General features: G+C 45.1%; 9 protein-coding genes across 9 annotated transcripts; 7 read left to right on the forward strand and 2 right to left on the reverse strand.

Moving 5' to 3' along the window:
• Window positions 1–77: 77 nt before the first annotated feature.
• On the forward strand, window positions 78–1235 carry GLAREA_12081 (Ran BP2/NZF zinc finger-like protein; the record flags this gene model as incomplete). The annotated part of the gene is made up of 2 exons (XM_008082863.1): window positions 78–509; window positions 570–1235. 2 exons carry the CDS (start codon window positions 78–80, stop codon window positions 1233–1235), a joined length of 1098 nt encoding a protein of 365 aa, XP_008081054.1.
• Window positions 1236–2737: 1502 nt separating this feature from the next.
• GLAREA_12082 (SMAD/FHA) lies at window positions 2738–5080 on the reverse strand (the record flags this gene model as incomplete). Its single annotated transcript, XM_008082864.1, has 2 exons — window positions 2738–3874; window positions 3926–5080. The coding sequence occupies 2 exons, from the start codon at window positions 5078–5080 to the stop codon at window positions 2738–2740; spliced, it is 2292 nt and encodes a 763-aa protein (XP_008081055.1).
• A 975-nt stretch (window positions 5081–6055) lies between these two features.
• GLAREA_12083 (uncharacterized protein) lies at window positions 6056–6600 on the forward strand (the record flags this gene model as incomplete). Its single annotated transcript, XM_008082865.1, has 5 exons — window positions 6056–6107; window positions 6165–6191; window positions 6247–6276; window positions 6329–6419; window positions 6471–6600. The coding sequence occupies 5 exons, from the start codon at window positions 6056–6058 to the stop codon at window positions 6598–6600; spliced, it is 330 nt and encodes a 109-aa protein (XP_008081056.1).
• A 4584-nt stretch (window positions 6601–11184) lies between these two features.
• On the reverse strand, window positions 11185–13145 carry GLAREA_12084 (uncharacterized protein; the record flags this gene model as incomplete). Its single annotated transcript, XM_008082866.1, has 3 exons — window positions 11185–12321; window positions 12365–12640; window positions 12690–13145. 3 exons carry the CDS (start codon window positions 13143–13145, stop codon window positions 11185–11187), a joined length of 1869 nt encoding a protein of 622 aa, XP_008081057.1.
• Window positions 13146–14066: 921 nt separating this feature from the next.
• On the forward strand, window positions 14067–15438 carry GLAREA_12085 (WD40 repeat-like protein; the record flags this gene model as incomplete). The annotated part of the gene is made up of 2 exons (XM_008082867.1): window positions 14067–14366; window positions 14455–15438. 2 exons carry the CDS (start codon window positions 14067–14069, stop codon window positions 15436–15438), a joined length of 1284 nt encoding a protein of 427 aa, XP_008081058.1.
• A 1231-nt stretch (window positions 15439–16669) lies between these two features.
• Window positions 16670–17472, forward strand: GLAREA_12086 (uncharacterized protein; the record flags this gene model as incomplete). Its single annotated transcript, XM_008082868.1, has 2 exons — window positions 16670–16774; window positions 16828–17472. 2 exons carry the CDS (start codon window positions 16670–16672, stop codon window positions 17470–17472), a joined length of 750 nt encoding a protein of 249 aa, XP_008081059.1.
• A 2259-nt stretch (window positions 17473–19731) lies between these two features.
• Window positions 19732–21898, forward strand: GLAREA_12087 (MFS general substrate transporter; the record flags this gene model as incomplete). The annotated part of the gene is made up of 9 exons (XM_008082869.1): window positions 19732–19957; window positions 20027–20163; window positions 20227–20309; window positions 20413–20510; window positions 20563–20683; window positions 20730–21108; window positions 21155–21285; window positions 21340–21779; window positions 21831–21898. 9 exons carry the CDS (start codon window positions 19732–19734, stop codon window positions 21896–21898), a joined length of 1683 nt encoding a protein of 560 aa, XP_008081060.1.
• Window positions 21899–22752: 854 nt separating this feature from the next.
• Window positions 22753–23656, forward strand: GLAREA_12088 (NAD(P)-binding Rossmann-fold containing protein; the record flags this gene model as incomplete). The annotated part of the gene is made up of 4 exons (XM_008082870.1): window positions 22753–22792; window positions 22842–23236; window positions 23289–23531; window positions 23585–23656. 4 exons carry the CDS (start codon window positions 22753–22755, stop codon window positions 23654–23656), a joined length of 750 nt encoding a protein of 249 aa, XP_008081061.1.
• An 898-nt stretch (window positions 23657–24554) lies between these two features.
• GLAREA_12089 (uncharacterized protein) lies at window positions 24555–25296 on the forward strand (the record flags this gene model as incomplete). The annotated part of the gene is made up of 2 exons (XM_008082871.1): window positions 24555–24896; window positions 24997–25296. The coding sequence occupies 2 exons, from the start codon at window positions 24555–24557 to the stop codon at window positions 25294–25296; spliced, it is 642 nt and encodes a 213-aa protein (XP_008081062.1).
• Between the last annotated feature and the right edge of the window lie 1394 nt (window positions 25297–26690).

The raw sequence follows: 26690 nt of genomic DNA on the forward strand, positions 1-26690 counted from the left end.
CTAGATTGACCCCGCCAACGTAACCAATGGATCAAAGTCCTGTACAAATACAGAACCGCCAAATGGATCACAACAACATGCCAGCTATGATGTTGGGAAATGGTCTCGGATCAAGTATGTGGGCTCCAGGAAATGCTCAACGGTCCACTTCCGCGTCTTCCTACGTTCCTCGATCCGGGGATTGGGATTGTCGATTCTGCTTTTATCCCAATTTCGCTAGCAGGCAGTCGTGTCATCGATGCTTACAGCCTCAGTTTCCTACGGGCCCTAGATCTACTGGAGGCTATGCTATTCCTAAGTCTCGAGAAAATGTTACAGTCTTCGAACATGCAGAGACTCTCTCCCCACCACCACCATATACAGTTCTCGCGAACAACACCAACGTCCCCACAGCTGAGAGTAGGATGCGTTCTAGGCGATATGGACTTGCGACGAGTCGATGGGCGCCACGAGGTTCATACAGTGACGAAGCAGTCAATGAAGGCGGTGGACCACAGATATGGACGAGGGTACAGCTGCTTTCCAAGCAAAATCTTGTGCTCGACAACGACGCTGACTATGAACACTAGACTGTTTCAATCTCGAGAGCTGCACCTGAAAATACCGCCATCACTCACGCCCATCCCGCTCCTGAACCTCAAGATCTTGGTCTTCCCTACGAAGTACAGCACTATATTCTGACGATGATGGAACGAATATTAGAAGAAGCATGTTTCGAATTTGCAAAACGCTGGATCCCAAAAATTCTCTACGAACAAAACTACACATGTTATGAAGCAGTAGAGCTAGCACAATGGAGGAGACTGTTACCCACACATATTCCTCGGCATGCCCTCCAACATGTTCCGGATTACAACTTACAAAAGGCGTTAGCCGATGCAGTACGAATTCGAAACTCCGCCCAGCACAGACATCTGTGCAACAACGTTGAGCTCCGACGCATGGCAGAGCAATCCGAAAAACTTATGGTTATGTTCTCGGAGCCCATACGGCAGAGCAAATTTATTTACCTGCGTTTAGAGTTAGAAGAATGGGACAAGCTAAGCACAGAGGATCAACAGACTGCCAAGTCACGTTTGAGATCGGTCTTGCAGGAAATCAGTGAGAGGCCGGTAAGTGAGATGGATTGGACGCCCAATTCAGAATCACTGGAGGAGATTGGTATGCAAACGACTGTCTCTGTACCAACGCAGGAATTGGAGGAGCAATACCACGATGAGATGGATTTGGATTAAAGCACTCCTTCATTTGGAGAGCTTGTAAGATTATGGATTCACATGATACCCCCGCCACTGGATTGGTTAGATACCATGGCGTTGAGAGGATAGACTGGAAAAAAGGTGTATTATTGATGTAAATACTAGCCAAAAGTCGGAGCGTGGGCTTCATGCCTGGTGTTTGGACTAAACGTATGAATTAAAAGGAAATCACTTATCATTTTAGATTGTGTCATCTGACCAGGAAGTAACTATACTTTCAGCTTTCTGCGTCGTAAACAGTGTTGATGCGTTCTATATTCCCCACCACATATCAAAAGCACGTTTGGTTTCGGCTACTGAACGTGGGAACGACCACAGCGAAGTAGTTCCATGTTCAAGCCTAAAAACTCTTCTTTTACATTCTAAGCCAATGAAGTAAGTCCGTCACTCTCACGAAAGCCTTCCGCTAAGTCTAGAATCCATGATGTTTTTGGGCGTTGACATCAGGAAAGGGGTAGAGCATGTTGGGCACGTCGAGATACGCCTGTCTTCTGGAAAGACAAACATGATGAACAAGAGGATTAAACCCATCCTTTTCCACGCGTGGTCAGGATTGTGTGGGGTGTTGGAAGGAACTAGAGACTGCGAAGGCAGGTTGGGGCGGGTTTGGGTGGGATGTTGGGGGTGTGGATGAAAGATCTCAGGAGAGAGGGAAGTTTGGGCGTTTTGGATGTATGCCACTGGTAGGTCCGTTAGCTGGATATTTTATACAGACGTTGTCTGGGGTGGTTGGGGGCGTTGATAGCTTGGACGAAAGAACATAACATAACTGAATGATGGTTAGGGAGTTGGAGTTAATTACCGATCTTGCGTACAGAACACTGGCTGTAAACTCAGATATAAAATATCTGGTCACATGGCATATATGGCTAAGGGACATCGTAACGCAAAGGACATCACAAATATCACGACTGGCAGAAGAAACCATGACACCAAGACAAATGAAGTAAGAATCAATCCATTGACCCTAAACCCATTGTGTTTCCAATATAAACAAGACACTCACAGCCCCCCTCCTCCCTTTCCTTCACATTCAACCAACGTCCCTCCACAATATGCAAGTAACCACCACCTCCCCTCATTTCATCCCATGATCATAGGTAATTTCGAATCCCGCTCTGTTAACCCCACCATCCAAAAACCAACAGGAAGGAGAAAGATATAAGACAAGAAAGTCGAAGTAAGTAGAAAAGAAAGAGAAAAAGGTTCCAATCCCGCATTTCCAAGACGAAGAAAAAAACCATCGATGCCGTGACCCATAAAAGCTTTCGCCCTCTAAAGCAAACCCAACCTGCAGGACCCCAAAAAAAGGGGCCCCTTGTACAGAAGAACACCGTAGTCAGATGTGGCTAGAGCCCCAAAACGCCTACTTTCAATTGCTACAATCATCGTAAAGACCAATCGACAAATGAGATAGAATCCATGCTGTTTGCGCTGTGGTAGTTGGAAGTGTGATAAAACGATTGAAAAGATAATTTCTATCGGTCAACTTTTGGTGGCTGCCATCCATTCATGTAATACATAACGCTCATCCCAACAAACACCACGCCAATTATAGAGGCATACGGTGTGGCGTGATAGCTCATTGAGCGGTTGTTTGCGGGCGACCGAGATAATGTGCGAACCGCCGAATTGCTGGGGTGCAGAGTGTCGTCAGCAGTGATTGCATGGCCGTTGGTTAAACCGGATTTCTCTAGAAGAGGCAGTAACACCGCATTGAACTCGCCGTGGTTCCCGTTGAGTAGATTTTCGGTCGTAAGTTTGCCGCTAGATGTCGAGTTCGTTCGACCTCTAGAAGATGGTCTAAGCTCATCTGCCCTTATTTTAGCCACCATTTCAGCCAAAGTCTTTCGGTCTTGATCCCTCTCAGACTCGGCATTTTCCGCGCGACTCTTGAATGAGTCCATCTGGTCCTTCAATGCCAGCATATCCGCCATCATGGTCTCCAATCGCTTTTCCAACAATAAAGTAGAATCGGAAATTGCGTTAGGATCCACAGCCTTTCCATTAGGAAGACTGTCATGTGCCTCCTTCTCTATGGTTTCGGTGGACGTGACTGGTGGTTCGGATGCTTCTTCGACAACTGACGGAAGGTCCGGCTGATCATTACTCTTCTCAGCCAATTGCTGCTCCAGCCTTTTCGCTAGGTCTTCAGCGACTTCCCGTGCTTGCCTCTCCTTCCGAAGCATCTCCTCCAGGTCACGCAAACGAACACCTTGAGCGTCAATTTCCTTTTTAGATGATGCAAGAGCTTCAACTAATGAGATGATCTGACTTGAATTTTCCTGACGAACTGGCGACACATTTGGAACAGATCGAGGCCTTTCAGTATTGGTTCGTTTAAAGGATGGTGATGACGGCTCAAACGGTGGTGGCCGTGAGACGTCTGGTTTTTCCGGAAGAGGTTGTTGTGGTGGTGGAGCCGGGGGATCTGAAAATCGAGGTTTCGCGTCTCTGAATGGCAAAGAGCCCCCATTAACATGAGGAATCTTGATGCCTTCTAAAGATGGTTCCTTTGGTTCCTCTTTAACATCGTTCTTCGTGACGAGAGACTCCAGAAAGCCATCTGCCCGACTAAGATCATTGGTCTGCGCCCTGGCTATTCTCATCTCGTTCTGCAACATTTCATTAGCACATGACAATATCAAAGATATCTTTAAACTTACTGTTAATCTTTTTACGATCATCTCCGTGGTAACCGGTGTTAACCAAAAGTTCATCGGCCGCTGGTGACCCATCACACTCATCTGACTTGAGGCTACACTTGATGGGGGTCCCATACGCCCATTACTCCCTACCGAGCCTTGGCTGCTGGATCTCCCTCTCATCTGTAGCGATCCCTGAGAAGGCACCATCATTGCGCCATTCGCTGGATCAAGGTCCCCAAAGTTCATGTCAAGAACATTGTTTGTGGCTCCCAGAAATCCTGCATGCTCCACCTTTGCAGCTACCTTGTGGTGAACTATAGTTTTCTGATCTTCACTGACGATATCGATACCAAGTTCTAAATGGTCAGAACTTGATAGTTCGTGCGGTTCCGAGTCACGGTTCTCGGCCGATAATCGGGCGCCATTGACAAAGGTTCCATTAGAAGATTTGACGTCTCGAATATATACCTTGCCACTTCTGTCTGCCCAAATCTCTGCATGCTGCCGTGATAATACTTTGGAATCGAAAAAGCCATTGGCGGGTGTTGGTACGGTCTTGGCATTCGTCTGCCGCCCTATTCTTAGACTGTCGGGGTAGAACGGCACAGATATTGTTTTCCTTTCGAAAGTCCCATTCATAGACAAGAGGTAAAGAACAGGATTTGCTTCGCCGACTGGGGCTGCAGCTGGTCGCGCGCCGTTTAGTTGCTGTGGTGGGTTTTGCGGTACATGCTGAGATGGTAAGATCGCGGAGGGTTGGTGTATTGAGGTCATTGCTGATGTAGCTGAAGGACCACTCGTAGCTAATATAGATTGCGGGCGTGCCGTAGATACTCCAGATATGGCTTCTGCTTTGGTGGTAGGCCATGGTCCTGCTCGTTGTGGCTTTTTTCTCGCGGCTGCAGTCCCTCCCCACTCACCCCCTGAGGTCGACATTGGTACTCCATTCGTTTGTGGCGGCGCTGGAGCTTGAGCTACTGTTGATGTAGAAGAATTAGAAGATGTTGAAGAGATCGACGAGGACGAGTTGGCGCGCGAAGCGCTTTTCCGTGGCATGAACATCCGAGAGACTTCGTCGGGGTTCATGGCATTGAGTCCTCCTTGGCCCACATTAGCGCCCCATGGTGACCTGTTATTCTGCTGGAAACTCGGTGGATTCGCGACAGCCGTCATCTGCGAGGTTGTAGGCCTAAAGTCCTAGGCGTATACGTGATGGTCGATGGTGTTGATCGAGGGGGTGGATGGAATGTTGGAAGTGAAGAAACCTCCCCCGAGCCCCTCGACACAACCACAGAGGGTGCTAGAGCTGAATAACCTCTTCAATCCGATGTGATGTCGACGTCCGCCTCAATGGTGATAGCTGCCAGGAGGTTTGAGAGGAAAAGAAGCCGCAGGTGTCGTCGTGCTGTAGTTGTGGTGCCCTAAATTAGCGGTGGTCTCTCTAGTTTAGACTACCATGACGATGGGGCAGCAAGCGCCGAATAGGCGCCCTGCCGCGTGCGAAGGGCAGCCATGAGCCACGGCTATCTGCACCCAAAGGTGCGAAGGCATTACAGGAGGGCAAAAGAAGGTTCACTTACTGCTAGGAAGTGGTCGCGTGTCGTCGAATGGGTGGCGGAGATGGTGCGTGGTTCGAGTAGTTCAAATGATTTTGGCTTTGATGGTGCTGCCAAGCAGGGAAAGTTTGGAGAACCGTAGGAATTGTGCCCCTTCTCGCGGCCGCTGATCGGCGGCCAATCACAGTTGGATTGTCGGAGGAGCACGCGCTCACATCATGTGACTTGTTGGTATGGAATTATGCTCCAACCCTCAAAACCCACTGAAATAAATAGCCTAGAGCGACGTGGATAATTCTATTCTCATTATTAGCAGCATTTAAGGATGTGTATCACTGCAGTCACGATCTGTACGACCTTTCCTCGTCACAACAACCCTTCCAACACGTGCGAATAAAGTGCGGCCTGAAACTTGAAACTTCAGCGTCAGGCGAAAACATGGGGAAGCCGGCCCAAGCGCCATGACGGCCGTCTGCCGTCGCCTCGTGGAATTTGAACCGCGAAAAGCTTCAAGAGTCCGGCCGCCGAACATTCGATTTCGTCGTCCAATACCTAGACATATTTCCAGTACACCGACTTCTACACTTTCAACATGCCCATTCCAGCAGCTGGAGGGATTGGGGGACCGTCCACCCTTGACAAGTGTACGTGGCGCATCCGCTATTTTCCTGGTGGGCTTCTTTTACTAACTCAATGCATAGTCAAGATGGGCGCAATGATGGGAGGCAGTAAGATGCCTATGCTCGATCTCGCATATTGCGCAGCTTATTAACTGTTCTCTAGCCGTCGGTGTTATCATTGGCTTTATTTTCGGTACGAATTAGAACTCATTGCCCTGAACACAATGCTGAGATATTTGCCCCAGGATCTGTCAACATCATGCGATACGGTGCAGGGCCAAATGGAGTGATGAGATCGCTAGGACAGTATATGGCTGGATCTGGAGCTACCTTTGGGTAAATGATCCCTCTCCTGGGTTTTGGAAAACCACTAAGCATGTACAACAGTTTCTTCATGGCTATTGGCAGCACAATTCGAACAGATTCTACTTCACAGCAGGCAATGGAAGCCTTCGCTCGAGCCCAACGTCGCCCAATCGTTATGCCACGGCAGCCATATCGACCATCGAAGCAGTGACGAAATTATAAAACGAGAAATAACGAAAGCTAGGAGAATCTAAGGGGTACCGCACCAGGGGGAATTACGGCGTCAATTGTACATAATAAGCATCTCTGAGAAACCCTTTGAGGATGCGGGATGGCAATGAGAAGTTGCCGTGTAATACTACGTCTCGAACACTATATACCCAAAGATAAAAGCGCGGTCTTTGATTCTCTCAATTGTACAAAGCAGTGGGATCCGAGCAATTTCTATCAGGAAACTCCTCTGCTCAAGCAGGGTTGTCGTCAACTGTTCGTTCCAGACAGCTCGCCAAATAATCTGCAGAGCTGTTACATAAGAGGTAGAGCATATTCAATCATTAAATGTTCGAGACCTCGAGTTCATACAACCTACAGCAGCATCAAGCTCCAACCATGCTCAGAGAATTCTTTGTGAACGTGTTTATATTCTTTATTCAGCCGAGTCGAGCTGTCTCCTCCCAGCGTTTGACGGCACCAGAAACGCGTTATTAGGACGACTTACGAGGATGAAGATTCGCTCTCTGAAGTCCGAAACTTGCCATAGGGTTGGGTATTAGAGCAGTGGCGGGAGATATATTGTGAGATGTGCTTTACACTTTCTCCACCATTACTGCAGCATTCGTCTTCCTTCCCAATCTCACAATACCTGTTGCCCGATGTCAAATGCAAAAATTGTAAAAGTCACTACTCCCGTTTCTTCATCAGCCGCATTTATATCCTCGGGATAATACGAAGGGCTTACCTATTACATGCAAACCAATGTTCCACTATCCTACTAAGCACTCGTTCAGATGGTGACTTCATATCTTCCCTTCTCACAACTGGCTATCGAACATATATCCGTGAACAAACTCGATCCCCTCTGTAATATGACTGCAGCATCAGGAGTATATATTCTAACTTGGCGTACCAAATCCGAGGTTCATCGCAAACTCGGAGTCTATTGCCGAGGATTTCATGTGTAGTGCAGGCCAAGAATTTCTTGTTACCGTCTAGATCGAAGACGAAGTTTCTGGGGGAGAAAGAACATAAATTTGAACCAGCTTGGTCCTTGTTATATTATACTCAAGGTGGTGCATCAGCATGTGTTTGCTGCCGAAAAGAAAGTTGTTGCCGTTTTGTTCTGCCGCACATATTATGACTGCGTTAATATAAGACCTGTAATGATGCTAATATGTAACGTTAAATTATTCTTCGCGCTAATAGGAAATACCCTCTACTTGTTTATCACCTTCTGTCGCAGTAGAAAAAGCGGCTTTGATTGTATTTTCTTTCCAGTCCTCTGACTACGAGTAGTGTGATTGATCATCTATCCATCCCTCTTATACTAGAGCTTTCCTCTTCCACGTCTTCTTAATTATTATTTCATGATTGAGAAAATAAAAATCTGCTGTATTTCATAATAGTCCAGTTGAACTGCGATCGTCGATCGATAGAATAGCATCTAAAGAAGCAGTATCTTCACATTGAACTTGAGGTACCATTCGTAGGAGCACTTGCGAAAATATTATAACAACCTACTTTAACAGGAGCCAGTATTATGTCCCTGGGAATATAGATATAATTATTATCATAAGATATTAGTTCACGATTTCTCAGTCGGAGCTATCAGGTCCTAGGTCTAAATCTGAACTATTACTAAAAACAAAACTAGGCTCTTAATGTCTTCTTCTTTTTCTAATAAACTACAGCAAGATTTACTTTCACGAATACTAACTCTCGAGACACAATCGAAACACCGCTGCTTTTCAACATGAAATGACGTGATACTCTTAGTCCCCTCGAGAAACGTTCCAGCGGATGTGCGATCTATAAGGTCTAAATTTTGCAGGGCGGCGAACTATATTTAACTGCTGTCGTCCCTCGACTTCTAAAAATTAAAACGTCCTCCAGACACAGTTCGTAAGCATACTGTGCAAACTTACAAACTTCACACTTATTATATCAACAGCCCCGAATTAATCGTGTGTAGAAGAAAAAAATATATTCAAGTGAGGGTAGCTTGTGTTGTTCAAATATTCGAAAGAAAGGTCAAGTGAGGTGGAGATTATCACCGAAATGAAAGTTGTTACGGATTTCCGATCCACCTACATATTTCCAGCAGGATAAGACCATTAATAGGTTACCAAAGCCCCTCGCGTAATTTCTTATTGAAGAAAACAAGTTCACCGCCCACATCAAACCAATCATCTCCTTCAGAACGTCGATATCTAGCTTGTCTACCAAAGGAGAATGTTGGATTATGGGAAAGGGAATAAATTATGCTGTTTCACTAAGCTTTAGGTTTTGGTTTTTGTGCTTTTTGCGGGATATTTAGTGTTATTCTTTGGGTTGCCTAAAGGGTTCGATGATGAGATGTCATGTATCGCAAAAGGACGGAGGAGGAGGGGGTATTAGATGTAGGAATAGGAAAGGTTAATATACTGGTATTACTTAGATATGTTGCTGGATTTCGTTAGAATAAAAATCTAAAATTTAGCAAGAGATTCTTGACTTCAAATATCCTATCATACACATTTACCCTTGCTTTTGCCCTAGAGCACTCGCTGCGTCTTTCAATTCCCCATCCTGCTATATCTAATGCTTCCCAAAAGTTTTGCTCAAAAAATGGTGCTTCTTATGGGAGATAGTGCTTTCTCGTTCATCTATCTTGAGCTTGGTTTTTGATGTTATATCCAGCAATTTGGTACAGTATTAGAAAAGGCTCCGGCATGACAGAAATAATTGAACGAACCCAGTGGGAGTTTGTTGCCGGAGTTAAAAACTGCCGCCGAATCAAGCCCTACGTCCAATAAGGAGCCAAACGTAGAAATTGAAAATGCCACAGACACAATTCTTCTTTTACGCAAGAAAATAGAACAGTAAAACTGCAATCGAATTGTAATAGATAACAAGAGGCCCTTGGCGGCCTGGAGCAGCAGTATCTTCTTCTTCTTTCATTGCATGTGTGTTTCTTATTTTCATATTTTTTCATATAATTTACAATAACACTTCCACGGCAACAGTGTTTTTGTTTTGGATCTCGAATTAGATGGATTTGTTGTGGACCCTTTACTAAGCGTCATGAATCTCCCCTCCCTTTCGAGTTAGTTCTTGCCTCGAGATATGAATCGTCTCACCACGCCTAATTTATTCGACGTTACCAGAAGATTATCCCTCCGCAAAATTTGCGTGACTCCTCTCATCCATAGCTATTCAAATGAACATTTCACTGTTGAACCTAACAACCTCTCTTGAAATAAGAGTTTGCTGATAAGCCCAGAATAGCACAAATTGCTTTCGGACATGCTCTCCTTCTCGTCACAAATATTCCTTAGGCGCGAGGCGAAAGTGGCCTTTAGTTTACCATTATGTCATGAAGATTTGACTTGCGCTCATACTACATGAAAACCCGCATTTATGCGTCCTCACTGTAGCCTTCACCCATTGTCAAAAAATTAGCATAGCTCTACAAATTATCGTTAAGGGCTATTTGTGAACACGGAATGTAAAATAAGCTTTTGCTGCCGAAACCATGCTTGCTACCGATTTCATCTCGCTTAAAAACTGAGAGACTCGGACTTCTTGAGGAGGAGACAGCAAAGTTTTGAAATCGACAAACCTTCTTATGGGATACAGTGAATAGAGCTCTGCAGCTTGAAAGCCTGCACTGAGTATACGCAAAACATTTTACGTGTTGTATACATGTGTTTTTGCTTATCTTTCTATTTGAAACTTTATATTCAGATATGTTCCGTGAAGCATGTGTACTTGGTGAAGGGAATTAACTCCAATACCTTGGAATGAGAATATGTGCTTTCCAAAACAAATTTGATAGGATACTGGCCTGAAATGTATCCTTCAAGACTAACAACGATTTAAAGTCTTTCAAATTTCAATGTATTTAGCACATAAACGAGGATAATTATTCAAAATTTCAAACAGCCGATTGTCATGCTGAAAAGGGTACCTGGGTAGCTTTGCTTGATGAGAACATCTTCGTTCATGATTCCGTCCCCCTTGAAATAAAATCTACCTTTTGATAATAACCTATAAGCTGCTTTATGCCCTCATTATGGCTTGAGCAGATCTAAGAAAAAAGCATCACAGCAAAGCGACAAACTGGTATGACGATTAGAGAGACAACTTGTTTCCCATAATTTGTGACCATCAACAACTTCAATTCAAGATAACTCCAACCTCATACTAAGCTTTCAAAGTTCCACATCACGCCTGTTACACACCATTTCCCAATTGGAGAGTTATGTTGGAGGGAAAAAAGAACAACTCTTTTCTTCTGGGTTTCTTTGGAATTTTTGAAGACGCGCATTTGGCTACCCCAGGACGAAGATGTATAAATTAGAATGAGAAAAGACGTTTCCAGGTCTAAGGAGAGCATTCGCCAGCAGAAAGAATTGAAAAAATGCATTAAAACCCCCCAGAAATCGCTTCGCATAACAAATGGATATAATTAGATCGCACATCAAACCAAAGCCTTGCCATCCTGGTCAAGATATACCAGCCCATACATAAAAACACCAAATAGACTTTGCAAAAGCAGAAACAAACCCCCAAAGATCTCAAGGAAATAGCGGCAAAGTTAAATAGCACTATTACACTTTCCCACCAACCCCACCCTGTCCTCACATCCTTCAACCAACTCCAAAAGACACCTTCCAAAACACCCGTCTATAAACCCTCTCGCACCATTCCTATTCCCGGCATCCGGCTCCATAGCCGTAACCAGACAATAGATACTATTCTGCAAGCTCGCAATCACCGCGTCGACGCGTTTCGCGAATACAAGTTGATCGATATGATCATTCGCAGTAGGCGGTTTGTCAGGGAGGAGCGGGACACCGAGCATACGCGTGGCTTTGACGAGTGAACGCGTGCGCTGATTGAGTCGCGTGATGGTTCGGATTTCGAGGATGAGGATGTAGCCGAGGAGATAGGCGTAAAGCGGTTGGATCACGGTTGGGGCTGAGGAGGGGAAGATGCGTTGGAGGGGGGTGATGTCAATATGAGCGGTTGGGTCGTAGATCGGGGAGTCTGAGAGGGAGGGGAATGTCGGAGTTGAGGGTGTGGTGTCCGTTGTGCTTTTCGTCAGGGAGGAGATGCTGGCTGTGAGGCGACGTGCTCGAGACCATTTCTTGTCGGGAGGTTGACGCTCTTGTGGGGATGAGGCGGCGCCGGGACCGTATTTATTTTGTTGAGCGGAGATGAGGTGGAGTTGTGTGCGGACGGTTGAGATATGGCTTCCGAAATCGATTGATGGATGGAAGGGAAAGTATCTAACCAAATCTTCGACGACTGTAAGAGCAGTATCACCGTGACTGCGAACCAGCGAGCCGGTCACAGGATTGTGGTTATGGTGTCCAAAAAGTGATTGGACTCGGGCGGTGCCAACTCGATATTTGAGTGCTTGATCGTCTATGGGCGGTTCCACCTCTTTTGAACTTGTGCTTGCAGATGTGCTGTATTCTTCCTCCGGTAATGAATACGAGTCATCAAAGCTATCTTGGTACCTTTCATGGCCTGTCTCTTTTGCGAAGACATCTTCTTGGGATAACTTACGCTCTGGTTGAGCATCAATGTCGAGCGGATACAAGCTTGGCCTCGTTCGAGTCTGGATGAATGACGAAGACCTAGGCGGAATTGTGAGTGGAGAATTTGGGATTGGCTCGTGAACAGGTAAAGATTTCGTTTTAGGCGTCATTGGCGGTGTTGTTATGTCCTGAGAAATTAGCTTAGCTCTTGTGCTCTCCAGTCGAACCTACAGATTCATCTTCCTCGATGATGTTTTCACGAATGGGTTCCGCAATCCATCCACGGCCAACATAGTTTGGTGGCATGTTATCTGCTAAAATATCAGGAAGACACCTCGAGTCGAACAGACTTTTTTCGTCAAACGAATCGATAATCTCGTTTGGCTCATGTACAAATTGGTCGTCCCCCAGACACTTAAAAGACATGTCAGAATTGCGGCACGATCCAGTCTGTCCCGAAGTTGGCGATTGTTCAAAGCATTGAACCTCTTTCGGCTTTGTAATGCTCTATTTTCATGGTCAATGAATCATCAACAATCTGCTGAGCAGTACATACCATATGAACACAGTCTTGGTATTCGGGGTCAGAAGCAAGAGTATTCGGACTAGAACACTCGCTGACACACTCGTCTTCGTCTGATGAAGAAATGGACGAAGAGAACTTTCGCCAGAAGTCGAATTGAGGATAATATGCTTGTCCTGGTATTGGAGATCCAGCGTCCGTATACACTGGAGTATCCCGATATTGCTCCGGACGGATAACCAGCGGTATCTGAGGAAAATATAGTCCCCGATGGGATAGCTTCTTTGATCTTGGCGATATCTTCTTGGGAGAATCCTCAGGTTCAAAAGTTGTTTGATTGAAAGCTGGCGCCGCGGAGGAAACGTCCGGAACGGAGTCGAAAGTGCTTGTCAATCTGAGCGGGAGCAGACATTTCATCCCAGACACAGCAGCTTTAACAGAAAACGAACTGGAATCACTTCTCAAAGTGCGGACATCAGGGGACTGCATAGTCGACCTGGATGGTGACGAATAATGGGCCGCTTGACATGCATTCTGTTTGAAAATATTTCGAACCGAGAAGGCTGGGATAGTGGCTACATGATATAATCTGCGAGTTTGACGCCTAGCTGCGAGCCGTGGATCTGTCGAAGATAATTGGCAAGTACATTGCACTTCCATGGTTTTGAGAATATGACAGAACGACAACGAAGAGGAGTTTATGAGTGATTGATATGGAGAAGAAAATTGAATGTCCTAACTGGGAACGAGGTGGATGAAGTTCTGCCCTCCCCATTATAACCTCCTTGCATACTCGACGTATACTCTCGAATAATGACTTTGTAACAACCGGAACAGAAGAAAAGAAGCAAGTAAGGTGTTCTCACTGCGTTGCAGATCTGCCTACACAGCCAAACAAGAGAGCCAAAATGAACCACACGATTTCCACATTGTGATGTGTCAAATATGTTTTCTTGAAAGGAGAGACATCCAATATTCTCCGCAAGATGGAATCGAAAACAGCAGAAATCATCTCGATAACAAAATCAGCTAGACTTACGTAGATCATTTCAGCTTCAACACACTCCGTCACCGGTTTGGTGCATTGTGCTTTTCATTGTAAGATGGAGAAGGAAGCAAACAACACTCGGAGGCTATAGCGAAGAGGGATTCGGCTCGGCGAAACGTTGACCCGCTATGTCTGCGACCCCTGCAAAATTATCAAATTATTCTTTGGATTCGAACTGTCGAGTGACAGAATTGTACAATGTCTATGTACAGCAATGCAAAGTCCTCCGAACATCCTCGAGTCATTAGTCAGACATCTTGCCACATAAAATCCTGACGATCAGGCGTGTTTGTTGATAGCTCAACTTCAAACAAGACGACTCAGCCAAGGGCGCCCATACATTTGCGAACGCCTCCATTTCAATGTTGTCCGAAGGCTTTATAACGTCGATTCGTGCTCAACCAAAATCCGCGAACACTGCGGTTGCCAAAGATGTTGGAATCTACCTCCATACATTAAATTCGTCGCACACGGTCAAGTCCTCGTTCAAAAAGAGCTCCACACATGTGAATGCTCTCGCGGCAAATGCCACTCATATATTCGCAGCGCAGGCTGACAAAGCGGTTGTTCATGTGTACTCAAGGGAGCGAGGGAATCAGGAGGCATTGGTTTCGTTTCCAGAGAGGATCAGCTGCTTGACCCTGGCAGGAGAGAGTGTGGTTGTCATAGGGACAGTTGAAGGGAGGATAATACTCTGGGAGGCAAGTAGATGCGTTTTCTTTAAGGGAAATCATTCTAACAAGAGTATAGGTCTTCACAGGTCGGATGATTTCAACGCCATCTGCTCATTTGCAGACAGTAACATCTATAAGTGCTACAAAATTGGATATCCTGACTGGATCCGAGGATTCGAATATACATGTCTGGTCACTACCTCGACTTTTGGCATTGGGAACAAAGGAGCCTCTGGAGCCGCTGCGAAGCTTGTCAAACCATCGAGCTGCCATTACCTCTCTTGCCATAGGTCAGGGCACAAATCAAACAAACATCAGTGTTTCTGCCAGTCGAGATAATACCATCATCGTCTGGAATCACCATACAGGAGACCTGCTTCGCACGCTCTTGTTACCTTCGACACCCCTTTGCGTCGCCCTTGATCCATGCAATCGAGCGGTGTATGCAGGGTTTGAAGACGGTTCGTTACAGATGATCGAGTTCTTTCAAGCAAACTCTACCTTAAACCCGCTGTTTGACCCGAATCTTCAGACGACGCCAGTACAGATCACCGAAGCTCCCTGGACCGCGCCCTCTGAACCCGGGTCCGTACACTGCGTAGGTTTGAGTTACGACGGCACTTTTATTCTGTCTGGTCACGCGTCAGGAAAGATATCCCAATGGGATACGGGTCGTCGTGCTTTCTCTTCCGAGCTTGTTGATCTTAATGCTCCTGTCACAAATCTCCTAATGCTATCGCCTTTCCCCTCGAGGGTTACTGCTCGAGTTACTACTGTCGTGAAGCCGAAGCTTGGTGAGGTTCAATACACATTTACAGCTCAGCTCTGTGCTCCACCCCACACGACTGATTTTGATCGAATAGTCAACTCAAACGGGTTTCCAGAGGAGATGTTAGTGGATGCGGTCGCCCGATTCTCGACTCCGACAAGTTCATCTTCGAGTGGAGATGACAAATTAAGGAAAGAAAATGAAGAACTGTGGAGAGTTGTGAATGAGCAGCAAGCTTTGCAGAAGAAGACACTGGACAAATACAACAAACTCAAGGCTAACGGGTCTTGAATGCAAATTCTCAGCTTCTGTTCTACACATTGAATGAAGAAAATGCTGGTGCTGCTGCTTGTACAAACTATATCCCGTAATGGAAGTAGCTACCTCGTTTCAGTGGAAAACATCGAACACCCTCTTGTGTTGTATACCGAAGTCCACGTTCTAGAGTGCTGGAATTCATTTGCCAGCAACACCGCATGGGGAAAATGAATTCTCCAAAAACCTTGAGACTCTAAAAACTGGCAAAGCACTACACGCTTTCACGTCTCCAGGCGCGGAACTCAAGGGTGTGCTGGCGTTCCACGATCGACCTGTCTCGATTCAACACCGCGATCTTCCTGTCAAAGGTGTCAACAGAGACAAGCATGGTAAAACATTCAGAACCTCAAGCTATCGAAACTGAATTGCTGTCCGAGCTCAATATGGTGGGCTGTATAAATTTACTTGGCTTATCTAGTGTGCACTTGACATTGTGCAAAACATATTGAAGTGATATACAGCATTATGGACCAGATGAAACTATTCGTACCGGCATGTGTTTCGGAACGCATTCATCTCCTCTTCACCAATTGCGAGAAACTCGTTCCTTTCCCAGATTGTGGCCATGATGTATTCAGCAGCGCAGAGCTTGCCAATATACAGCGCTGTCCGCAAAGTTCCAACTGTCATGCTCTTAAGAGAATAGAGCAAGCAGGTTTCTTGATTGAGTCTGAGATTATGCCAAGTTTGTAGGACAAACTTTGGCCATTCCACTAGTGCTTTGCAAAACGGACGGGACACCGTCTAAACATGCCGCTTTCAGAAAACAACCTCCCAGCACCCCTTCGTAATATATATATATTTATTCTTTACAATAGAAACAATGTCGTGTTTTATTCAAAGTGATTCAGTAAATATATTGTTCGGGGATGATGTTGCTATTCTGCCGTATTGAGATGTCCTGTCAGACTCGCAGCACTCTGGTGATTCTACTTAGAGATGTCTTCAGTGAAGAACCTCGATCAATTACCCACCTGTGATATGTGGGTCCAAATGTTGGTGGCGCTTGGGAGACATGTTGTCGCCTGACAACATCTTCTAACGTATGTATTATCTATTTCTCAGAATTATTGTAAACATCAATACTGCACCTACCCATTCGCTTTATCTCATAGAAATTCTAGCTAGCGTAGCAGAACTGGGACCCCATTTTCTACTACTCCACTAGCCACACTACGAGAGGCTCATATCTTCTCTAACCCCAATGCTCTATGGTTATAAGTTCGTGGCCAATGTTCTCCAGCCTCTTCAAGTAGTGGTATGGGGTGAACTTGCACTAGGGTATCTTGGTGTACCAACAGTACTCAACGTTTGTGACCCTTATACCATCACAGCCCTCAAACTACTAATGATTCCAATTAGGACTACATGTTTGGAGTCTCAGATGAGGAGCTTGATATGGCTGAACACAAACTTATCTCGGCAGGCTTCGTTCGTCAAACATGGTCTTTTTGTTCTACTCGGGATCCCGAAAACATGAAAAACCACCCACGTTGGCAACAATGGTATGCCAACAAGCGTACAGCTTACCAAAATTTCGACAGCGTAACCAGAAGATTTGATTACCCTGACGAGAGTAGGCACGTTACTCGAACAATCTTGTTACCAACAAGCTACCTGCGTCTCAGCATCTCTGATCCAGGGCAAGCGGGCTACGCCGACCCAACCCCATCGCTCTCACAGCCGGCGTTTTACATTGATGCCAACTTACACTGGCCGAACGTTGTAATGCTGCTTCAAAGCATTCTCATGGTCATTGAAGAGGAATCATATGCTCCACGACTAGACTTTGTCGGATTGTTAAAAGCATGGGCTTTTACATACTTGGTCAATGACTTATCCCTTCGACATGATGTTCTCGACTCATGTAGAGACGCCACATTGAAAGAGTATTTTGATAAGAAGACAAATCGGGGACAGCCTCAGCCGATAAGGGAGAAGTGGAATAAACCTCGACCGTTGATCACTAACGAAAGGATCAGGGAGTTTCAAGTAGTACAGAGTTGATTTCCAGGGACGGAGGAACCTCCGGAGCAAGCTTTCCTAACTATACCAAGCCGTTCCGATAAAGCACGTCTTATTCCTGGGTTTTCAATGGCAGGTGTGATACTGCGAGATCAGGGGGGAACTGCAACTGCTGAAAGTTCTCTCAACCAGGTCCCGTCGATCCACCAGGTTCTATTCATGAAAACCGATATTTGATTTTCACTTGACGCAAGATCGAGTGAAAACACTTCAAGGAGGCTTGCATTGCAGAGTTGATGGCATGTTGAAGGTCCCGATCAAGCAGTTACTCGGGCATCGAAGCGACTTCGGTGCAGGTTACATGTCGTGTAACGACCGATTCTTAATTGCTTTACAACCTCAAATCTACTGGAAACTGTCGAACAATTGCGGCGATTGACTTAGGATTTGCACACGAAACAGAACTCCTTGGAATTCTACTACGGTTAGATCACATTGCACAATTGTGTCTGGGCTAAACCAGGTCTTCTCCCACATCGATCACATCGATCCTCCCTTTGTGAGACTACAACGTCAACCAATCATCTAATGCAGGCGGAAATTCGTCTTCAGACCTTTGTAGCTGAAAGAAAGTTTTGCAAACTCATTTGAGAACAGTATTTCATCACAACAGACGGTCACATGACTGAACTGAACCTAGTCGCGTCCCACATCTTGAGCAGGGGTCATCGTTCCTGGGAACATTTCTAGACTTCTGTTCGCTTTTTCTTCTACACTTGCTTCGCATCCCATACTCAGCGACCAGTCTCTGCCACACTCTACATCATACTCTTTGCCAGTTGCTGTCCTTATCTCTGTTAATTTTCTTACTCAGCAGTATCTCCATCACATGCCTGCCCGCGATTTATGCGGCCAGAGACTGCATGCATGCATGCCGTTCGTCGCTAACCTCCAATTCAAATGGATCCAGGATATCTTCACAGTGGCGCTTGCACACAGTAGAGTGATTTATCCGCTGCGGCCCAAGAACTGCGGATCACCCTCGGCCACTCCAGATGTCGTACGCTCTCAGTTCTCAGAATCTCAAACGGATCTTAAGCTAGATATGTCTATCTCGCAGACAGCTTTTCCCCCGGAACATCTACCGATATCCTTTGAAAAGCTCGCGACTCGATGTTCTGCAGGAGATCTGCAGCTGTATGAGGTATCTACCACTCGTGCCTTTTAAGAAGAGATGAAGGAAGACTTAACCAACAAGAGCTGATAGGTCGAAGAAACATTAAAAGTATCGGGAAATTTCACCTGCATAAGGGACCCTGATCAGTGATCATTGCAAATGCAATGAGCCTCATGGACAAAGCAGCCCTAACTGAATATGATCGTTCGGCAGCTTCCCGCTCTAAGTTCAAGGTATATAGCTACCCCGCGATTAGTCACTCCCTTGCACTCCCCACGCTTCTGGGGACCTCTGGACTTCGAAATTTTCTTCGTCTGAAGAGTACATCCAATCGCAAACTTTTCATACGTACAAGGTATTTCCCCTCTGGTCACTGGGACTGCTTAGCGCCCAAATCTATCCTCTAACGCCACCAAAGATTCTAAAATACATGTGGCCCGAACAAATTAATCGCTGTCGGAGTTATTTCTTCTGACGATGAATAGAGTTGACTCTTATCAGTACTCCCCGTTTACTCTCCTGGTACAGCAGACCGAAGTCGCAAAAGATAACGATCAGATGTTCTCTGCAGTCATGAAGAACCATGTTGTATTCATGTAGCTTTCAAGAGCTGTCATTCGTTGATCTTCAAGTCACGATAACATGCATATTGCTTCCTCACAGTGAGTATCTGGTTTGGGGAATGGCTCCGCTGGCTTGCTTTAGCGATACAAGGCAAATCATTGGCCTTAAGCCTTGTACTTTCAGTACCACTGGCATCCGACCTCAAAAGGTGCTGCAACACCATGATCGCAGTAGCCGAACCTGGCTTGAAGGGTCTTGAAAGTGGGCACTCGTCAACCAGTTCCGTAAAAGAGCGCGTGTCCTAGCAGTAATTACCAGTGAACAATCTCTGAGAAGCACACCAAGCATGCTTCTCCAATCAAATCCAATATTGGCTTTGTGGTACACTGGATGCGTACGACTTTGTTGTGTAACTTTGAAGCAGATCTGTAGCCAAGGTAGCGGAGAAAAAAGTGCGCGAGTTGGGGCGCTCTGGGTATAAGTAGTGATCGAGGTGGTAACTTCAATCACCTCATATCCTCTGTAAGCTCGCCATCGTTTTTCGACCCCCACTAAGCAGCATGGGAGTATCAGATCCATATGAAAACAACAAGAAACGCTCCAGAAACTCCTCGGACTCAGCGCCAGATGAAAGAACACCACTCCTTGCTGACGGCCGTTCCAGCGGTAAGAAAAGAGCGTTATCCGACCCGGAATCCTGTACCTGTCAGTCTTCCAATGGAGATTCATCAAGCACAACCGATACACCCAAGAATATCACCGGTGTGATCTCAATTTTGCTACTTGGTAACTATTCCCATCAGTTTCTCAAACTTTATTCAATATCACAAACAATATACTGACGCTGGCCGACAGGTGTTTTCATTGCGAACGCCGATGTTTCTCTCGTTCTAGCCACAAGTGGGACAATAAGCAGTGAATTTGACCAACTTGGTAACGCAGGATGGCTAATTACGTCCTACACGCTTGCCATGTGTGCAGCACAGTCATTGGTACTTTCCTCCGAGAATGTTTCAAACCCGAAGCCATCGTGTGCTAATTGGGTCTTGATGTAGTATGGAAAATTAAGCGACATTTATGGTAGAAAAAGCACAATCATCGCTTCTTATGTTTTCTTCGCGATTGGCTCTGCTATATGGTATGTTATACTTACTTTGATTTTGTTCCTTCGTTTTGCAACACCACGAAATCAAGTTTTTACAAGATTTTCCTCCAACGACGAGTTGCTGACTATGACATAGTGGACTAGGCCAAACGATAATTCAGGTAATATGTGGGAGACTCATTGCAGGCGTTGGTGGAGCGGGCATAAACTGCCTGGTGGCTATAGTTATTGCTGGTAAGCATGGAATGCCATCATGCTTCCATCATACTCGCTCACCACTGTGTAGATATGGTACCTCTCAGAGATGTCGCAACGTGGAGGAGTTATGTCAATATCGCTGCTACGTCTGGAAGGAGTCTGGGAGGCCCCATCGGGGGGTTTCTGACCGATACTGTTGGCTGGCGTTGGTAAGTCAAATCACTGACTAACAGAGCTTGAACTAAACGATAAAAGGTCTTTCTTGGGACAATGTCCTCCTACTGTGATAGCTATGGGCTTGGTAATCTGGAAGTTGCAGATACCACAGATAGATCAGACTTCGAGTGTATCCCATCTGTCTAAACTTCGGCGGGTCGACTTCCTCGGCGCAATCCTTCTTTCGATCTCGATTGTTTGCGGGCTCATGATGCTTGAAATGGGCGGCCAGAGAGTGATATGGACGTCACCGAAAATCCTCTCACTCCTAGGCAGTTCTCTCATCGCTGGGAATTTATTCATTCTCGTCGAAGGCTTCTGGGCAAAAGAACCCATATTTCCTCTTAGACTGCTACTCAACCGAGATGTCGTCACTTCATATATCAACTTGGCGTTCCAGACTGGTGCACAAGGAGCTGTACGTATGTTACACTCATTTTATTCGGGAGCTAATCGGGTCCCAGATGATGTTGCTAGTACCTTTGTACTTCCAGGTATCTGCGCATGCTACCGTCACTAATGCAGGTGCACATTTGATGCCTTCGGTCATTGGGAATGCAGCAGGTGGGCTAGTCACGGGTTATGTCATAAAAAGGTTACCATCTCGTTGCTTCTTCGCCATCCTTGGGCACTACTGATGGCGAAATAGAACCGGTCGGTACAAAATGATATCAATCATTGGTGCAACGTCTGCGGCCATCTCGTATTCGCTCATGATCCTTCGCTGGCATGGGCACACGAATATTCTCGAATCGCTATACATTATCCCTGGAGGATTCGGCAATGGTGTCGCATTATCAGCTTCCTTTATCGCACTTACAGCCGGCGTCGAACACCGTCAAATGGCAATTGCCAGCTCTGGCCTTTACCTCAGCTCAAACGTGGGCATGGTTACCGGGTTGAGTGTTGCTGCGTCGATATTGCAAAGCACACTGCGTAAACAGCTGCGCATTGCGTTGGAAGGAAAGAAAAACAGAGAAGATATCATTAATCGAGCTTTGTCTGATATCGAGTATGTGAAAGGGCTACATGGGAAGCTGGGTGAGCTGGTGACGAAGGTCTATGTTGATTGCCTCGGTTATACACATTGTAAGTCCACAATCAAATCTATGTTGTATTGCTCACTCACGATGATTGTAGTTGTTTCGTTATTCGGGGCTTTAGTAGCACTGATCGCGGCAATGTTAATTCGAGAGCATCGGTTGTAAATATAATTCTACGTCTGGCGGTATTTTTCATCACAACGTCCGACAGATGTATTCGCATACGATGCAGACTTTCCTTTTCTGTCATTCTGATCTAAGGCGGTTCAGGTGGAATTTCGCGCGCTAAGGCGTCCTTTGCAGTTTCTTCGGAGTTGAAATTCGAGGAAGTGCCGATAACATCCTTCTACGAGCCTCACAAACAGTCTACTGGTAGCGGAATAGAGAATGAGGTATCGTTCCAGAAGTTCTTCAAGTGCTAGTCACAGATGGAACCTGGAAGTGAAGGGCGGTGATTTGAGATTATTGGGTATCGCTGCTACCACTGCCTTAAGTGGAAATAAGAATTATCCATAGTTCCGAGAGATCAGTGCAGATGGTTTCCGAAGCACCTCTCATTGCTTGCTAACCTTCAAGAATATGCTATTTGCTTACAAACTCATGTTGCGCATGTCTCTTGCACAAGCGCCTTTCTTTATTCATCACCGATATACATTTCAATGACGATTTCTAATGTATTACCAGAATCTCTGGGAGTGATAGTTTAGGGCTGATGCTCTACTGCACGTACAGGGTTTCCGTATTCCTCATTGAGTTAGTGTTTGTCCCAGACCAAAATATTGATTGGGCAGATTTAAGCGAAGATATCCAGGGAGCCCAAGAAGCCGCAGCTTTGTCACCAATGTCCGATTGTAGTGCACATTGCTTGAGGCTATCTTGTGATATTGGTATTGAGAAAATGAGTATAAATGGCGGCATCGAATGTGTCTTCAAGGTGACAACAAATTCATATCAAAAACAAAGCGCAACCGATTTTCCAGAACACATATCAACTTTATCTATAATCTTCATTCTTCAATATGTGGCAAAAGATTTATCTCCTCACTGGTGCAAACCGGGGTAAAAGTCTCACATATTTCTTATATGCTCAATTACTAATTCTTTGAAGGCATCGGTCTCGGTCTGCTCAAAATCCTGATCTCCCGTGAACACACCTTGGTCATCGCCGGCGTTCGCGACCCAGACTCAGCATCCGCAAAAGCCCTCCTCGATCTTCCCACCGCTGGCTCCTGCACCAAAGTCATCCTCTCCAAAATCGAAGTCTCATCACAAGAGTCCATCAAAGCCGCGGTCAAAAAGCTAACCGAGGAAGACGGCATCGAAAGAATCGACGTCCTGATTTCTAATGCTGGTATCGCGAATTATTACGGCCCGGCTGCTATCACTCCGCTTAAGGAAGTGAGAGAGCATTTTGAGGTTAATGCTGTAGGAACGCTTTCGTTGTTTCAGGAAACTTGGCCGCTTTTGGAGAAGTCTGAGAGGCCGGTCTTTATGGCGCTTTCGGTAAGTCATCTCATCTCATCCGCTCTCATGGATTTGTGTTAATTTAACACAGACCGGCGTTGGTTCAATTGGTGATATGGAGAGTATGCCACTCAAGAGCACTGCCTATGGCGCAAGTAAAGCAGCTTTGAATTATATGATGCGCAAAATCCATCTCGAGTACCCCAACTTGATCGCTTTCCCGATCAGTCCTGGATGGGTTCAAACTGAGATGGGGAATCATGGTGCGAAGTCTCATGGAATGGAGACTGCGCCGACTACTTTGGATGAGTGTGTTGCTGGTGTAATTGGCAAGGTATGTGACTTTCATAGGTGCTTCGTGTGGGGATGGATGCTAACGAGTAATAGCTTGATGGTGCGACGAGAGAGGAGACTTCTGGTAACTTTATCAGCTATGATGACACGAAGTTTGGGTGGTAAATTTGAGCTTCTTTGGTGTTGCTGAGAACTTAATGGTAAACCGTGGGTTTGATTGAGGCCATCATTGTAGTTATTTGGTATTAAGTCGGTAGAATAATGGCAACTCGATTCAAAAAATGAATCCTTGGTTATGTACCACTTCACGCGTGTTCTTCGTGAAAAACGCCATCCCACACCCTTTGGATTGTCGTTTCAGGTTCATCGCTCTCCTGCGCTGGAAAGCGGTCGACATACCTTCTAGAAAGAGAGAATCAACCGAGCCGACGAGAATATCTGAGACATGGCTGTACCTGGAGCGTACAAATGCTTGTCTCCGGACTTTTGGATTTTCCTGCACCACAATGTACGACCACCACCAAGTTTTCGGCTACGCGAGCTCGCCGACTTTAGATAGATGAATGATCTGAATCCGGAAGTTTTAGTGCGGGCGCTCGTAACTACATAAAAACAAAGAGTACTAAGATTCAGTGGTTCGTTTTTTATTTGCCTCAATGACTAAGATCTTTTAGAGTCTTTCCACATTGTCGTCGTTGCGCTGTCTGGCATCGAACATCTTTACAAGGAAGAGAAAGAGTGATAAATGTAGTTTAGCTTCACAATAATACCACGCCAAGAATCTTCAGTTGGGACAAGCTTCAATTTTTTCAAAAGAAAATTTCTATAGAGAAGCACCTGTGGGAAATATCTGGATGTTGTGGTAAGGAGTGAGTCTCAAATGTCACATGATTTGAGTTGTCTGAAGTGGGGGTGACTATTGGTTATTCGGTTCCCTAAGAGACTCTGATACACCTTCAAACGCAAGACACCGAAAAGCAAACTTAACCGGTGGGCACTTCTATTTTTCGCGATAAAAAGCTGTTCAGATCAATTTTGCACACTTGTCACGATCAGCTTTAAAATGACATCAACATCCGTGGGACTCAAACAGTCCGACCACAAGATTTTGGAAATCACTCTCCTCAGACACAAAGAAGATCGCACGACAGAAAATTTCAAGGCAGCTTTAGAGGCACTAATAAAAGTCCGAGAGAATCTCGCCAACAGCGTCTACGCCACACAATCTAAATTCTTTTCCCCAATCGACAATCCTTCAGAGATATACATTTTCGGATTTTGGCCAAGTATCGCAGCTCATCAAGATTTTCTGGCCAACGAGGAGTTGTCAAGTAGGATTTTGGCTCCGCAAGAGGGGTTGTTGGATTTTGTTTGGGGACATCATGTTGAGTTGCCGGGTTTGGATGTGAGTATCTCTTTTTAAAAGAACATCTCGTGAACATTTGATTTGTTTGAAAATGCTGAGTTCTTCTTTATTATGATCAGGTTACTGATATAGCATGCAGGACCAGACGGGATTTCTTGAACATCTTCCGCTGGACGCCCCGCTAGTTGGCCTCTTGATGTACAATAATTCCAGAGATTATGAGAGCTGGGGAAAGTCTTACGCTGAATATACAAATGGCTTGAAATTAGCAACGAAAGGTTATCCGTTGTTAAAGGGAACATTTTGTGAGCCTAATGATGGAGAATCAACGCCTGATGATTTTGTGTTGTCTGGCTGGAACGCGGACGATGAGGCTGCCTCTTCAGAAGGTACTCCATGGGAGAAAACATTGATTATATTGAAGGATTTGGAGAAATAGGAAATAGGAAGAATTTATTTATAGTTGAATTGTTGAAGAAAGTTTATCATGATGGTTGTCTGTTCATCAGCTTGCAACCTGTGGTAGGTGAAGTTGTTTTGGAAATGAAGTCTTAGCACGAAGGAAAGAAAAGCAAAAAGCTCGTCTATGGGGCTGTCCTCGCTTACTGTTGGGTTTCTTTTAATGAATGACTGAAAAGGTGGGAAAGACACCAAAGGTTATTCCTTTGTCACTCCAGATGCTTCTCTTTCTGAAAAGCACCCGAAACTCTCTCTATCTCGTCCAATACATGTGAAGATACTGAAGGTGATTCCTTCATTATTCCAAAATATGATTTATTTCTTGAATACATACTCCGAAACTCTTCGGATGAGTAATCATCCTCTCGATAGTCGAAAACGAAACTCACTCTTTCTCGGTTCCACGTCAGTCGATGAACCACGTCCGTCGATGAACAAACCCTGCAATTTAGCACTATTTTCGGGCTTGTGAAATCGAATATTTGTATTGATGTTAGGAAAATTAAAATATTATTGGTTATTCCAAGATCACCCCAAAAGTACTATTTGCTCTTTTGAAACCTTTTATTTTCGCTCAATCTAATTGCAACTGCATCTCACCCCACCCTTTAATCATTATTTAAAGCCATTCCGAACAAACAAGTTTTATATTTACTATGAAACAGAATTGCTATGTGCAAGGTCAAATTTGAAGTCAATTAGAAGCCATGCGAGCAAAGTCGATTTATTTGAACATCTTCGACTGACCTCTCAACCACCAATTCAGCTATCAGAACCACTGTTCAATTCAAAATTTAGCTCTAGCGAGACTCCAAACTCTTCAATGGCACTTCTACTCTAAATCGATGACATACCTGGGCCTTTTTTGTTTACCAGCAATTAGTCATTATTACGTAAAGCATGATTATTGGATTACAGAACTTTTGAATCAAAACTGTAAAGCTTCTTCAAACCTTCTCAAACTAGTAGCATTGAATGAAAAAGTTCGAGCATGTTGGGATATTGAGTATCCTTGTCTCAAACTCGTTGTTAAAACTCTTTTTCAGGGCTTAAAAGTGTTATGAAGCAGTTTCCATCATTGTAGACAAAAGAGATTCAAACAAGCTGACAACAAATGATCGTGGTTTCAAAATGAGAATGAAACATGAAATAAAACTTAAAGGATTGACTTTCGTAGTAACTTATAGACGATGGAACAATTCAATGGGTTGAGTTTTGATTGTTTTCTCTTTTCGCTTGTTCTGGCAATATGAGGTTGAGGGGAAACAAAGTGGAAATTCAAGGACAATCCTCATTTTACTAGCTTCGACTGGTTGCCGGACAAGGAGTGTATATAAAAGTCAGCTGGCAATTAGGAAATCCGTTCTTTCTGTG

Source organism: Glarea lozoyensis, assembly GCF_000409485.1.
Source record: "Glarea lozoyensis ATCC 20868 chromosome Unknown GLAREA17, whole genome shotgun sequence".
Lineage (NCBI taxonomy): Eukaryota > Fungi > Ascomycota > Leotiomycetes > Helotiales > Helotiaceae > Glarea > Glarea lozoyensis.